The 14,664-nt window shown below is 44.4% G+C and overlaps 1 protein-coding gene across 1 annotated transcript; it reads right to left on the bottom strand.

Moving 5' to 3' along the window:
- Positions 1–6,062: 6,062 nt before the first annotated feature.
- Positions 6,063–11,989, bottom strand: LTB4R2 (leukotriene B4 receptor 2). The gene is made up of 2 exons (XM_044426848.1): positions 11,627–11,989; positions 6,063–9,492 (listed from the first exon to the last, which is right to left on the bottom strand). Coding segments are annotated over exons 1-2 (1,134 nt in total). The 5' UTR covers positions 11,629–11,989; the 3' UTR covers positions 6,063–8,360.
- Positions 11,990–14,664: the final 2,675 nt, after the last annotated feature.

Below are 14,664 nucleotides of genomic sequence, written 5' to 3' on the forward strand. Positions count from 1 at the left end.
TCTTCTTTTTCACTCTGTACCCGCCGCAAAGCTTCAGCAGGAAGTAAATGCAACTTTTAGAAGAGTTGAGTAACAACTCAGAGCTGGCAATCAACAGCAGTGCTGAAGAAGGGTGTAGCAACTGAATAAGCAAGGTAAGGCTATAGATTTTCCCAGAAAGAAGAGCATGTAGTGACACTCAAGTTTGCAAAGGCGCAAGTGGCACTTTCCCTCTCTTCACACCTGTCCTGAATTAAAAGCTGCCTGTGAATTAAATGATAAATATCTACCACAAGAAAAAAAAAAAGTCTGCCTATCCACTGAAATCAGTTGCAGCTCTTATTAGAGAAAGTTGAGTCAGGGGGCTCTGTAGATGGCATTTTACTCCAGTGAAATGTACAAGCCACACTAAAAGTAACTTCTCTGTTACACTGGAGGGCATATGGAGATTTAGATACGTACTGTCAGCATTGATGAGCCTGCCTGTTAGCTTTCCTGGAAAAAGATGGAAAATGTGGCACATAAAATCACTATCCAATTAATCACTCTAGATTCAGGCTATGATTTTCTTAATTTAATTAATGAATTCAACTTTAAAGATTTGTAGAAAGATGTGATTCCTTTTCCATTGTTGGCTGCTAGATGAGTTTTTGTGCAAAGCTGGAAAGAGATAGACTCTCCAGTATTTATTAAATGTCTAACCTGCCCCATTAGCCACATGGGTCCCTGGATGGGTTACAGCAATTTGAATGATTGGTGGAGTTGTTAGAAAACTAGAATCTGGCTTTATTGGAGAAACTGAGCCAGCAAATTAGATATCTAAAAGACCATCAAGATATCAGCACTTATGAGGCTACTTGGTCACCACGGATCAACTTTATTGATCAATTATGAGATGGATTCTGCTCTGCCAACTACATGTGGCAAGATTTCCACAAGCTTTGTTCGCTCCAGGGGATTTGGAGAGCAAGATTCTCCAGGAGCTTTTTCACTTTGAGATTTCTGCTTTCTGGAAAACAATCTTTGCACTTCTTCAAAATCGATAGCAGTGGCAGCAACTGGTACTGGGACAGTGAGAGGGGGAACGGGCAAACACACACTGTGGCTGCAGCCCATCTCAGGGGTCCATCTTGGGGAGGATGCTCCCAGCTCCATGGCCCTCCTTCTTCTCATTCAACGCCTGCTCAGGGAAGCTCAAGCTAGGACTTCTGGCCAATGGAGTAAAGTGGATTGTTGTTTCTGGGATTAATTTATTAGCCTTCATAGTTATTTCTTTTGGGCTCCTTTGTATTTTTAATCTATGATTTTACTGTACTGTTGTATGGTAGGTATTTTTATATTTGTTTATTGTTGTATATTTATTTTGGAAATGCATTTGGAATTTCTTATAAAACGTAGTTTGAATCCCAGTGTATTTGGAAAGTATATTTGTTTTTATTGTGGGAAATGTAAACTGTAGAGAAAGTTGCATGGGCTATGGGTGCAGTATAGATGTTGAATAATAATAATAATAATAATAATAATAATAATAATAATAATAATAATAAGTTTCTGTACTGATTTGGTTTATATCTGTTTATTAGTAAACTACTTAGTTGCTATTTTAGTTTTAAAAAAAACCATGGGGGAGACTGCACACTCTGAACTTGTGTGTTGTTTGAACATTTGTAATTCAACATGCCAATATTTTCAAACAATTCCTTGTCATGTTTCATTCCATGCACTTAGGAGAGAGAAATTCACTTTACTGGGAGAGTAAAGTTGCAGAGACACGGAGATGCAGGAGTGTCCATCCCAGACTGCCATGCCATTGCCACTGGGAAAGAAAGAACAGAGGGCAGATTGCAGAGAGAAAGTAAAGGAGAAAGTTGTTCCTCTGTACCTCTCATCCAGATGAAGTGAGATTTGATGGAACCCATCAGATGTGTTACTGTTGAGCATGTAACATCTGGAGCAGCACATTGATGGCCCAGGCCACTAGAAGCACATGGTCTTGTGCTGTGACACTGGCACATGTCACTTGGAAGACTGAGAGGTTTGTGCTTCTCTTTGTGACACTCCGAATGAGTTTGTACAGAATGAGAAGTTGCCACATAATGAGGGAATTTCCTGATGGGTTATTTCATTTTCTTTCCCTTTCCCTTTCCCTTTCTCTTGTCACCCTGGAAACTGTCATTAAGAATACTCAAGGTGCAGCAAGGCTGTGCCATTGTTTGCTGTTACTTGCGAACCTGGCAAGTGTGGGTTGCAACCCAGAAACCATGGGCTGTTGTAAGGTTGTGAGTGGCTTGTCAAGCAGCCCAGCAACACACCCTCCCTGGTTTATATGCATTGTCCAATGACAATACCCCTTCAATGTGGCTACATTGTACCAAATTATTGTTGTGGAGATTATTATTAATGTTAATTTTAGTTCAATACCACTCAAGAGCAGAGCAGTGTACACCAAAATGGCAGCCGAGTTGGGAGTGAGAAGCTCCATGGGGAAATTCAGCCCTGGTGGCTTGTTGTATACAAACCTGTCCTTGTTCTCAGAAACTACCAGTCCCAGAATTCCTTGTGCATGGGCAGCAGGGAGGAACAGTTGATGGAAAGGCAAAGCATCATAATAATCACAGATATAATATGAGAGGCAGTGTGGTATAGTGGTTAAGTGCAGGATTAGGCCTGGGGAGATCTGGGTTCTACATCTGGGTGACTTTGGGCTGCTCACAGATCTCAACCGAACCTACCTCACAGGGTTGTTGTGAGAGTACAATTGAGAGGAAGCGAATTATGTATTCTATCCTGAGTTCCTTGAAAAGAAAAAAAGCAGGATATAAATATAATAAATAGATGTTGATCACAGGATTGGTGCTGTTGATTGGTTTGCTGGCCCAAAAGTGCATGTCTCATTTACAAAGTAATTCATTTTTAGTGAAGTTTGTGGATGATGATGTTGGTGGTGAGGATTGCCCCTTCCAGTGAAGTTTCCACAATCTGGAGACCATCAAAACATGTAGGTGTTCTTCTATGGTGCAAGAACACTTAAGCCACTGAGCTGAGATTGAATTTGGAGGAGAAATGAACTTTGGGGAGAAAATGCAGTGAAGGACAGTCAGGAAGAGGCAGTAAAGGTGAGTATTTACTCAGGTCTGTTCATAAACTGTCTACAGTTGGCTTGGTTCATTAGAATTTGAGTTCCTCTGCCACCCCTCCCCACAAAAACAAAACAACACAAAACAAAACAAAACAAAACAAAAAGAAAGCTCAGCAATCTTTCTAGGGCAGTCCTTCAGTCTACCTATACCATTCAACAAAAATAACAGGTTTTTAGTGCCTGTAAAACTGCAGGTGGGGACATGCTATGATCAGGAGAAAATTTAGAAAATGTCATGTTGGAATTTACAAAGAAACTTCCTATTCATGAATCGTTCATGTGTTCTGTCTCTTCTCCATGAAGAAGAGGCTTCCTCAACTTCTTCTGCCCCCTGTGAAGGAAGGTCTTTTGGTGGTGTTCTTAAAGGCTGCCAGTTTCTTTAAGGGTGTGAATTTGATCTTTTGGTTTGGTCACATGAGCCTTCAGTCAATGAAGGTGAGCATTTGGTCCCCAGAATGACCCATCTGTGTGTATCTCTTGCTTGGTAAATCATTCGGGGAACTCGTGCACCTCCTAGGTGGGGGCACAACGACCCCTGGTGGTATTGAGTGAGCACTTGGCCAGCTCATCTTTGACTCAGGGCTGATTCATTTCCTGCTTCCAGATGGGCCACTGTAACCCTTTCAGCAAAAATAACAAAGAGCTTTGTGGTATCGTGAACACTAAGAAAAGTATTACCGCATAATCTCTTGTGAACCGTAGGGTGCTTTATCAAATTCAATGCTTCCTGCAGCTGCAACTGCAACTCTGAATGCAGGGGGACAGAAAATCAGCCTGGGGACCACGTCCAACCTGTGTGGGGCTTCAATCTGGCCTTCCAAGCATCATCAGATGGCCATGCAGCCTTTCTCCTGACCACGATTCTTTGGGGTTTCCCGGGTTTTGTGCATTACTCATTTTAAACATCTGAAATGCCTTCTTAATGCTTTCAAGGGAACCTGAAGGCCAAGCAGCACAAAACCACAAGTGAATTTCTGGGCATTTTTATTTTCCTCTTAAAGCAGGCATTAAAACTCTGCTTTAGCTGGATGCAGCTGTGCTGGGGAAGAGCAGGTGACGGATATGGTTTTCCCAGTTCTAAATTTCCCCCTCCAGTGGGAGGGTCTCCAGGTCTAATAGCAGCTTGGGAAGGGTACTTATGAGACCAAGAATGTCGTTCAGGAGGAAACAGTGAATTCACCTTCCCACTCTTTTTATCGACACCCAAGACCCCATTTGCTGATTTTAAGGTTAAAAAAATGAAAATATTCGGATATCTGTTACCGATCTTGTGCCTCTCGTTCTCTTCAGCCTGGAAAAGAATCGTTGGTTTGTGCTTACTTCCTAGAACAGTAGTTTAGTTTTATGGGCAGGGGATTTACTCGTTGGGAGAATGACTGATTTGCATGTAGAAGCCCCTGGTTTGCTCCTTGGCATCTGCAGTTGGGGCAGAAAAAGGGCTGGGGTGGGGGGGGGGTCTGACTCCAAATAAACAAAACCCAGACCTGCTAAGTGGCAGGGAATTGGCTGCCTCCTCCAAGGAAACCTCAAAGAAGTTGGCCTGAGGCTACCTCAATGTGGGGCCAGCCCTTGCACCAGGGAAGGGCTGGACTTCTGGCTACTGTATTTAGCCCCCTTCTGGCTATTGATCACTAGGGCCCTCCCCACCTGGGCCTTATCCTGAAACTACTTTCCTTGTTGTTGTTCTTTTCTATGGTGGCCACCACCACTATGATGATGATGATCATGATCATCTTGCATTTATTGCTCAGTTTTTCTTCCTCTTCCAAGGAACCCATAGCAGCTTACAAAGTCCTCCTTCATTCCTTTTATCACTGCAACAACAACTCTGTGTGGTAGGCTAGGCTGAGAGTCTGTGACTGGCCTAGAGTCATCCAGTGGGCTTTGTGGCTGAATGGGGACCAGAACTCAGACCTCCGGAGTCCTAGCTCAGCACTCTTAATGACTAAGCACACTTAGGTGAGTATCCTCAAACTGGTGCCATTTGTGGCAACCCAACCAGTGTGTTTGTTGGAACTTGTTAGCAGGCACAATGAGGTTTGTATCTCATTGACGCAAGATGTATGAAGAGTCACACCTGGATGAGGTGACTCATCAGACTTGGCTGAAAAGGACAGAATATGTGTTGGTCATAAGCAGGAAAAAACAATCCAATGTTCTATTCAGGGTAATTCTTTATTAGACCCATTCAGAGATGTGTAAGCTTTAGGGTATCCTAGAACTCTTCCATGGGCAACATGGTACAATAATCAGAAAGTGGGCAACTGAGGAGAAAGAGACCACCTGAGCCCATCAGATCATGGGAGCCAATATGGTGCAGTGGTTTGAGACTTGCACCAGAACTTGGAGATCTAGATTCTAGTCCCTGCCCAACCACAAAAATCCTTGTGTGATTTTGGATCAGGCATTGAGTCTTAGCTGAATCTAGTTCGCAAGTTTGTTACCCAGATACAGTGGAGAAGAGAGAGGGCGTACAAGCCACCCTGGGGTCCTTGAAAGGGGAAAAAGGCTGGATGGAAATGTGATATTATTATTAATGATAATAATCAAGCAAAGTTTGATTTAAATGTCTGCATCTCTCCTCCTGCATTTTATCTTAAGTCTTTGACCCTGCAGTCTTCATGGCTTCACCTTGGTCAGTCTTTCCTTTCCTCCAGCTTTGCTACATAGCTGCTTTTGAACATCTTGCCTGGTAAGAGGTCTGCAGTCTCTAAAGGTTTGTTGTTCCCTTTGTGATAGCTCTAAAGCAGATATCTAATACAGATGTATTGGGCAGATGTTCTGAATAGTATTGTACAGGTAGCTCTAATGCAGAGGTAAAAGGGAGAGCTGTCCTCTGCAAAGCAGGAAAGAATATCCACCCTCAGTAATGGAATCCATAAGAATAATGTCCTGCACTCTGGGATGGTTGAGAAGAAATCCTGTCCTTTGTAACAGCCTTTCAAGTCCTTGAGGAATGTCTCCTATCTCCCCTCAGTCTTCTCTTCTCCATTCTAAACATACTCAGTCCTTCTGATCCCTCCTCATAGGACTTTCTTTCTAGTCCCCTGATCATCTTTGTTGCCTTTACCAGTTTGTCTGCATCTCGCTTAAACTGGGCTGCGCAGAACTTCACACCGTATTGAGTGGAGGTGAGGTCTCCACCTGCCCCCAGATGTCCCTGGGAAGCCCAAAAGAAGTGCCTGAAGGCAAGAAACAGTGAGAGATGCTGGGAATCTCCACCTCTAATTCCTTGTTGTAACTTTCAGTGGGAAGTGTCTGGGTTCACACAACTTGACAAGTTGCAGTTGCTTATAAACCAGAGGTGTCCTTTCCCCAACATCTGGGATTGAAAATATACTGCTTCTGCCTCTGGAAATCTGAGCTAGCCTTTCTGTTGTGCCCTTTAAATTTGATTGCAGGCTGTTCAGGATGCATAAAAATAAAAAATGGTACATGAACCTTGAGAATTAAAATATTAAAAAGGCACACAGCCACCAATATAGACACATCCTCCATGAATTTATTTCCCTTTTAAGAAATACCAGCTTAGAATGGAAGTACATCTATCAGAGATAATAGTATCTGTTCAAGCTTTTGTTTCTGATACCCTTCATCACATTTTGCCTGGCTTAAGAGATCTGAGGATGTTGGCTGCCTTTTTTCATTAAAACATCAAACAAACATTTCTCAATAGTTTTAAAAGAAAGCTATGAGTTCATGGCAACCATCCCCACAAAAAAGCCTGCAGACAACATTTATTGATGTACTACAGACCTTAAATCACGTTCACTCTTGCGCAGCAGTCCTCTGTGGAATGTGGAGAGGAGGCTGTCCGGGCTAGATTGGAGTTCTCCATGCGGAGGGTGGCTTGCTAGATCTGTCTGCTTTCAGAAAACGAGAGCAGACTTGTTGCTCTCACTTCTGAAAATGGGCATTTGCGGAAGATGATGAATGCAGGCAGATAAAAATGCCATGAGAGATTTAGAGGCGTCTTTCCATCTGGACACACCCTGGTCCATTTTAGCTCATTGAAGACAGGATTACATATTCTGTGCACTGGCTTTCCTCGACCCGTGGTCTTGATCTGAAACTCCCAGGCAGTTAGGCTAGGTAGGAGATGATGGGAGTTATAGTCCTACATGCCTGATGGTCAACAGTTTGAAGAGGGCTGTTCCATAGGGATACAAACAACACACAGAATTTGTCAAAAAGGGATGGAGGGAAGCTTTACAGTGAAAGTATAAATTAGCATGAAGATTCAAAAATAACATTTCACCCTGGGAACGTTTGTTAGTTTAGTTAAGGTATTTGCAACATCTAATGCTCAGGGGCCAAGCCCTCCTGACCTGTGCCCTCAAGGTGGATATTAAGCCAGGGGTGTCTTATGCTCTCTGAACACTTCCAGAGGAGTTAATAGACCCTACTGCTGGGTTCAGACACACTCCAAGTGTTCCCTGGTTTATAAACCACTATGGCTGTGAGCATGATCCAAGTCACCTGTTATTTTCCCAAGTTCCAAGACTGAAATGCGACCTCATAAGGAGGCGAAGTATGAAGAACTAGTTTCACAATGAAGCGGGCTCAGAGACCGACAGTGCGACAAAAAGGTAGTCATTCAAGTCATTTAGCAGCCTTGGCGCTTTCTCAAGAAGCCACAATTTCCATATGCCAAGCAGTTAAAGCAGACGCATTTGGCATGTAAGGGCTGTTGATCAGCGAAATGGTACATGCTCTGCATATGAAAGGTCCCAAATTCATTCTTCAGCATTTCAAGGTTGGTTGGGGAAGTCCCCTGACTGAAGTGCCAGTGGGTTGTGCCCAACCATCACAGAGCAGAGGTGCTGAACTTCTGGTGTGTGAACCAATTCTGGCCAGCCTGAAGTCCCGAATTAGCCCTTGGAAGTTCCACAGATGGCCCTCCTTGTTTCTGAAGCCCACCTACCCATCTTTGGTACTTTCCCAGCTTCTGGGCAATTTTTTCTCATCCTAAATGTTCAAAAAGTGTTTCCTGGGGCTTGATTCTGGGCAGTAAGAGCTGTAAGCACCAGTGTGCTGGCTGTTTACGTATTTTGAATCCATCTCTTTTGTCTTCCATCCCAGCCATCATTGGATTGCAACCCTTAAGAGTCTCCAAGGGCCAAAAAATAGTTTGACCCTCAGGGTGAAAGATGTTCAACACCCCTGGGGAGACAGTTCTGAGCTGGATGGACTGATTCATCTTCCTGCAAGCAGCTACTGCATTGCTGAAACATGTGGTGATTCAGTTTCCATATCCTAATTGCTCTTTTAGGCCATCACCCAAATCAGGCTGGGTGTCCCTTCTGACTGTGTCATGATCTCCCAAGTTCACAGAAGCTCCTGCTGGTGCAACCAAGTCTTTAGCCAGATTTCTCTGGGAATGGGTCCTCCGACCAAGACCGTCCGAGGCTCCCTCAAAGAATTGGGCAATGAAGTTGGCTCCAGATGTTTTTATGAGGTTCCCAGCCACAAAGACATAGAGCACAGGGTTGATGCTGCTGCTCAGGAACGCTAAAGCTGTGGCACCTGCTCGCCCACTTTTCCAGGCCTGCCCCAACCGTTCAGCCCTCCTCCCAGATACCATGTTTGATGCCACCTGGAGCATGTTGATGATGTGGTAAGGCATCCAGAGGACAGCAAAGCAGATCACAATGGCAACAATGAGCTTCTCGGTCCGAGCCCCTTTTCTTCTTCTCACTCCCCTGAGGCGTACCAAAATGGTGGAATAACACCCAACAATGATGGTGAATGGGATCATGAAGGCCACCACTGTCTCCAAGGTGAAATGCAGGATGGTCAAGCTTGGCCTGGAATGGCAAGGCTCACAAATGTAACGCCCCTGCAAAGGTTCCTTCACAACCTGGCGGAAAACAAAGGCTGGGATGGACAACAAGATGGCTGCCAGCCAAATCCCTGCCAGGATCTTGACCACCAGGTTCTTCTTGCGGATGGCTTGGGAGAAGTAGGGTTGGCTGACTGCAAGGCATCGGTCCACACTCATGAGGGTGATGATGAAGATGCTGGCAAACATGTTGATGCAGCAGAGGTAGTACACCCCTTTGCAAATTGCTAGGCTGAACATCCAGTTCTTGAAGATGAGAAAGAGGATGAAGAAGGGAGTAAGAAGCAGCACGACCCCATCAGCCACTGCCAGATTGAGAACCAGAAGGCAGGTGACTGACCGATGGCTTGGCTTCATCTTCCAGAGGATGCTCCAGATGACAAAGAGGTTCCCGGGCAACCCTATGAGGGCAGCCAAGAGTAGGAAGACAATGCCAGCAACACTGGAGGTGGAGGACGTCAGCAGAGTGCTGTTTCCCGAAGTGTGGATGCAATCATTGGTGGAGCTGTTGGGCAAAAGAGTGGGGGATGCCCTGTCAGGGAGGAAGACAAGAAGAACCTTGAAACAGAAGCTATGGCTGTCCCCCTCAACCCCTTGCCCGCATCAGCCCTCCCAGACCTTTGAGTGGAAAAATGAGAAATGTGTGGGATCAAGGCTGTGTCATAATTAGAGCAGACCCTCTAAAATCCATAGTCACAAAGCCCCATTGATTTCAGTGGACCTACAAGTACCTCTAAGACTACGCAACCAAATATGTTTTGCTCGTATCTTTCTCTTTGCATCCCCTTTTCTTCTTGTTCCCTTTCCTCACACACTGTGGAAATTTATCCTACAGTCCCTCGTGGGCAAACACCTAGGAAAGGGCTAATGTGAAGGCACATGCAATTGTTTTTATTTACTACTAGCAGTACCAGTACATCATTGTACAAGTACTAGTACAATGTAATAGTGCATCATTTCTGTTGCATAGTAACAAGAAGACAAAGCAAAACCTTCTTTCCAAGTGACTGGCACTCAGAAATGTGGTACAGTCAAGGACCTAGGGGAGAAGATTATCTAGGCATAGACAACTTCTGGTGAAATAGCATAGACTGCAAAATTAAGAGCTTCTGAGTTGGACTGAGTAGGACGTTTCCATACTCAAGGTCTGTATTGTTACAGTCTGCCTTGTTACAGGGTCAAGGCTACTCAATAGAAAGGTGAGGTTCACCTCTTCTTAATTAGACAATTTCAGGGATGGGTGATGAAGAGCAGAAGAAAAGAGCTAGGTGTATTCCTCAACTATCCTTTCATCTGTGGACTACTGGACACTTTCTTTACTTTGATCCATGCAATGTAATGGGAGCCATTGAGAATAAAGCTAGTCCCTCTCAATATGGACCCATCCTTAGTTCACTTAGTTGTGCTACATAGGAAAACAAAAGTGAAGCTGGAACACATCAGAACTCCACAAGCTGGTCATGAAGAAATAACCGTTCCTTCCTGTTACCGTTGAAGAATTGAAGTGCTCCAGTTCCATTTAACTGTCATAACTAATAACTCTGGATAGATCTTTTCATGAATTTCTCTCATCACCCTCAGCTTGGTTCACATGGCACAGCCAGCTCATAATGGATTATTTAACCCACAGTGAGTGAGGGTGCAGGGCAGATGTCTGCGGCCACCATTTGGATTGTGCATTGTGCCAAGTCATCCTACCCTGGTCATCAGAGGTTATTCAAGGGCTAAACAACCCTCATTGAACCCTTATTACAAAATGTGAATGTTGTTTTATCACTCAGTGACTGATGATGAGCTGGTTTGGATGACATGACACAACTTCAGATTGGCCTGATTGGGCCATGCATGATCAAATTGGATGTGGTGGCACTGAGGTCCACTGTTGGTTAAATAATCTACACTGTGCCAGCTGTGTTATGTGAAACGGGTCATTATGTCAAGCAGCTTGTTATTCTGTTGTTCCTAAACCACTCCTCCCCTTGGATTACCCCAATATGTACTTTTATGGAGAGGGAGAAAAGTCTCTCTGGCTACACTTTCTCGGCAACATGCATACTCTTATAAAGCTCATTCATGATCCATCATGCTCTTCTTTTTCTAAATCAAAATGTCCCATCATATTTTATCCCTTCCCAGTAAGGAAGATGCTCTTTCCCTCACTTCATTTCATTTGATCTTTTCTGCATCTCCCATAGATCCATTTAAGAGCATTATGCTAGTCCCAGGTTGACTTTCAGCCACTTTCCCAATAATGCTTGGAATTTTCCACTTGGATTTTCCAATGTGAGATCTGCCCTTCCTTCCTTCCTTCCTTCCTTCCTTCCTTCCTTCCTTCCTTCCTAATAAGCAACACAAAATCAAAGATTTGGCACTAGTAAATTTAATTTGAAATGATGATGATAAAAAATAAAACAATGCCAAAGCATTTGATTTGAGGAGTTTGGAAGGAAGGAAGGAAGGAAGGAAGGAAGGAAGGAAATATTTTTCTTACTATTTTGAGGGTCCATCTCATACATTTCAATGGGCTTCTTCTTTCCAAACCTGCAACTCACTGACAGTCGGTGCACTGAAACTCCTCCCCAGCCACCAACCTGGAGAGCTGTAATTACTTGACTTTCTAGTCCTGCATAATATTTTTCACCCTGATCAAAAGCAAAATCACTTACATGGGAGACACGTCTGGTTCAGGCTCTGGAAAACTTCTGCTGCCTCTGACCCTTCACATCCTTCACTGGGAAGCCAAGTGTTATCTCCCTTCACAATGCCGGAGCATTCTTACTATTACTACTTCTGCTGCTCTGCACGTTCAGACTGGAAGTTGGAATGAGGTTGAGCAATGTGGGTGAAAGGAGTGGCAGGCAAGGCGGGCTTTTGAGCACACACCCCCAGCTTCTCGGCTGGACCTCCAAGTTTCAACTTGCTGGGGGAAGGAGCACCACACCCAAAGATCTCCGTGCCAGGAAGATCCTGGCTTGCCTCTGTATTCCTTCCCTGTCTTTGGGCACAGCTGTTGTCCTCCTCTTCTTGTCTCATCCTTTCATTCACAGAAATCTCCATCTGCCTTGCTTATAAAGGAAGGGGCCATACCGCAGGAGCCTGGCTGCAGGGTGCTGATAAGAGCCCATCAGGCCTTGCAGAAGACAAATGCACCATCCAACCCATGTAGAGGGCACAGCAGGCAAAACAGCTCATCATTTGAAGTTTGAAGTGAGAGCAAGCAGCAGTTAAACCATCACAGGGTGTCCGACAAGGGTGTGTATCTCAAAATATCTTGGCTTGGAACAGGGGACAATATTTGGTTGTTGGAAAAAGTCCTTCCCCACAGCAACTGTGAGAATTGCAGCTCAGCTTGGAGAGAACAGCCTGAGAAGGATGCCAGAAGATACATGTTTCCTTGCTAATAATAATTTCAAAAATGTCAGTGCCATGGGTCTGTGTGCCCAGGGAATCTTGCTTTGGATTTCTGCAGCTGGCTTCTTGCAAATTGCTCTGATATCTACCCATCAGTGGGATAGCTAGGTGCTCCCCCAGCCTTGAGGGTCCCAAAAAAGCTCACCCCAGGGGCAGGAAGGGATGAAGGCAGTTGAACAAAACTTTATTTTTTTCCCGTAGCAAGGAAGTTGCTATGTTATGGCTGAGCTTAAAATGCTCAGGGGATCTCTTTCTAAATCAGGGCAGGCAAGCACTGAAGTGTGCATCTGTTGCTTCTAACAAGTCAGGAACACAGAAACATTTGTAAAGCAAGGAATGGGGGCTGGTACAGAAGAGAGACCTTCGCCTCTGAAACAGTACACAGGGAGGGCTAAAGCTCCAAGTCCAGGGTCAACAATCCGCTCCTTGCAGCTCTTCTAAAAATAGATAGTTCTCTGCTCTATCTTCCAGTTCCCTCTGCTGTGGAAAAGCCACTTCTTAACTTAATAAAAACACTGTATTTCGCCCACTGCTGAAAGCATAATTTCAAGGATGAAACATTCTGGCGCCTTGAGGTCGCCTTGAAGTCACTAAGTCACTCCCTCTGTCCTAGAAGTCATTCTTCCCGGGAAAAGTTCACTCTGAACCAGAGTTTCAGCTCAGGAACTGCTCTCTATTCAAGTTTGGAGATTTAGTATTGTTATTGTTGTTATTAATTTCTATGCTATTTAATAGCAAAACTCTCTCTCTCTCCACACATGCACAAACTGACAATCAAAGTGAGCACATGAACAGTGCTTTTCTCTAGTGGAGAAAGCATAACCAACTGAGAAAATCTTATAATGCTGCAGAAAGTTTTACCTGTTGGATTTCTGCCTGAGCTGGCTATAGAAACCAAATGCTTTCAAGTTTTTTCTCCCCAAACATATGACTGGATTCATTGGTCATATGAAACAGTATGAAAATATGAAAAATATACAACAGGGGTCTCAAACTCAACTTACCTGGGGGCCTCTGGAAGTAGAGTCTGGGTGAGGCTGGGCCGCATCAAGTATTCCACCACTGTGGTGGGGGTGGGCCGCTCATCCCACGTCGTTCCTGGAGGCCAAGCCGGGCACCGCTGGCACTTTGAAGGCCGCAGGACCCCTCCCCTGTGCCCCACCCATCCCGGCATGCAGCTTACAGGGAAAATTGCGCCCAGGGTAACGACTCACGCAGGTGCATGTGAGAAAAACGCGTGGGCCGCACTATCACTAAACTTTGATATCAAGTGGGGGCCACAAAATATCGTCCCACGGGCCACAATTGGCCCGTGGGCCGCAAGTTTGAGACCCCTGATATACAACATATTAAAATATGAAAATGATTGGAGAGGAGGTGGTGTTAGGGAGCAGCCTGTTTGGGCTGAAGCCCCAGATCTTTTGTTTGGAGTTCTGAAACTTTGGGACACCACCCACTCACCATCCTGCTATCTATTGGTGGGTTTATTGCTCCACTAAATGTTCTGGGACCCAGAATGTCTGTTGCATCAGATTCCCCCAGATGACCTCCCATACCGTCTTCCACCCCATACTGAGCTCCAGCTTGCATCTTCCTGGCCTGAGATTTTTTTCCCCTGAAATCAAATCGCCTCCTCTCCCCTGTTCCTTTTTATCAATTGAAGTGTTCCTAAGAGACAGGGTCCTCTAGCACAAATGCATGCACACACTCGCTCATGCATGCACGCACATGCCTGCACACACACAGAGAGAGTTTAGATCATATATACGATATACAAATGGACCTCATCCAGGAAGTCCTGAGCTGCCCTAGCAAAGTCTCGGCCTGAACATTGACATTTTCCAAAAAAAGGATGCTGGGCATTCTCATTACCAGGCCAGAGACAGCTTTAATTCTAATTTCTAATTCTATGAATTTTAAATTGGAATTTTAAAGTATAAAATGTGCCAGATCTGGCCACTGTAAGAGGTCAACCTGGTTGGTGTCCCTGCTGATGGAATTGATGGCTTTATTATTGCAATTGTTTATACTATCTATGGATTGCTATGTTTCTGTTTCTTTATATTTTAAACTGCCATCCAGAGAGCCATGTGGCTGTTGTGAAGATCTATACATTCTTGAAATAAATAAATAGATAAATAAATATGCATTAATTATAGAAAACAGTAGTTCTATATTTTAAAAATCCTGCATTATGTTGAGGGCAGGCCTGGCTTAATGCTTAGAAAGGTGGACCAAGACTTGGGATGCCCAAGTTGTTGTTGTTGTTGTTATAACATTTCTATGCCGCCCC

This window comes from Varanus komodoensis, unplaced genomic scaffold (genome assembly GCF_004798865.1).
Source record: "Varanus komodoensis strain SLA01 unplaced genomic scaffold, ASM479886v1 scaffold187, whole genome shotgun sequence".
Taxonomy (NCBI): Eukaryota; Metazoa; Chordata; class Lepidosauria; order Squamata; family Varanidae; genus Varanus; species Varanus komodoensis.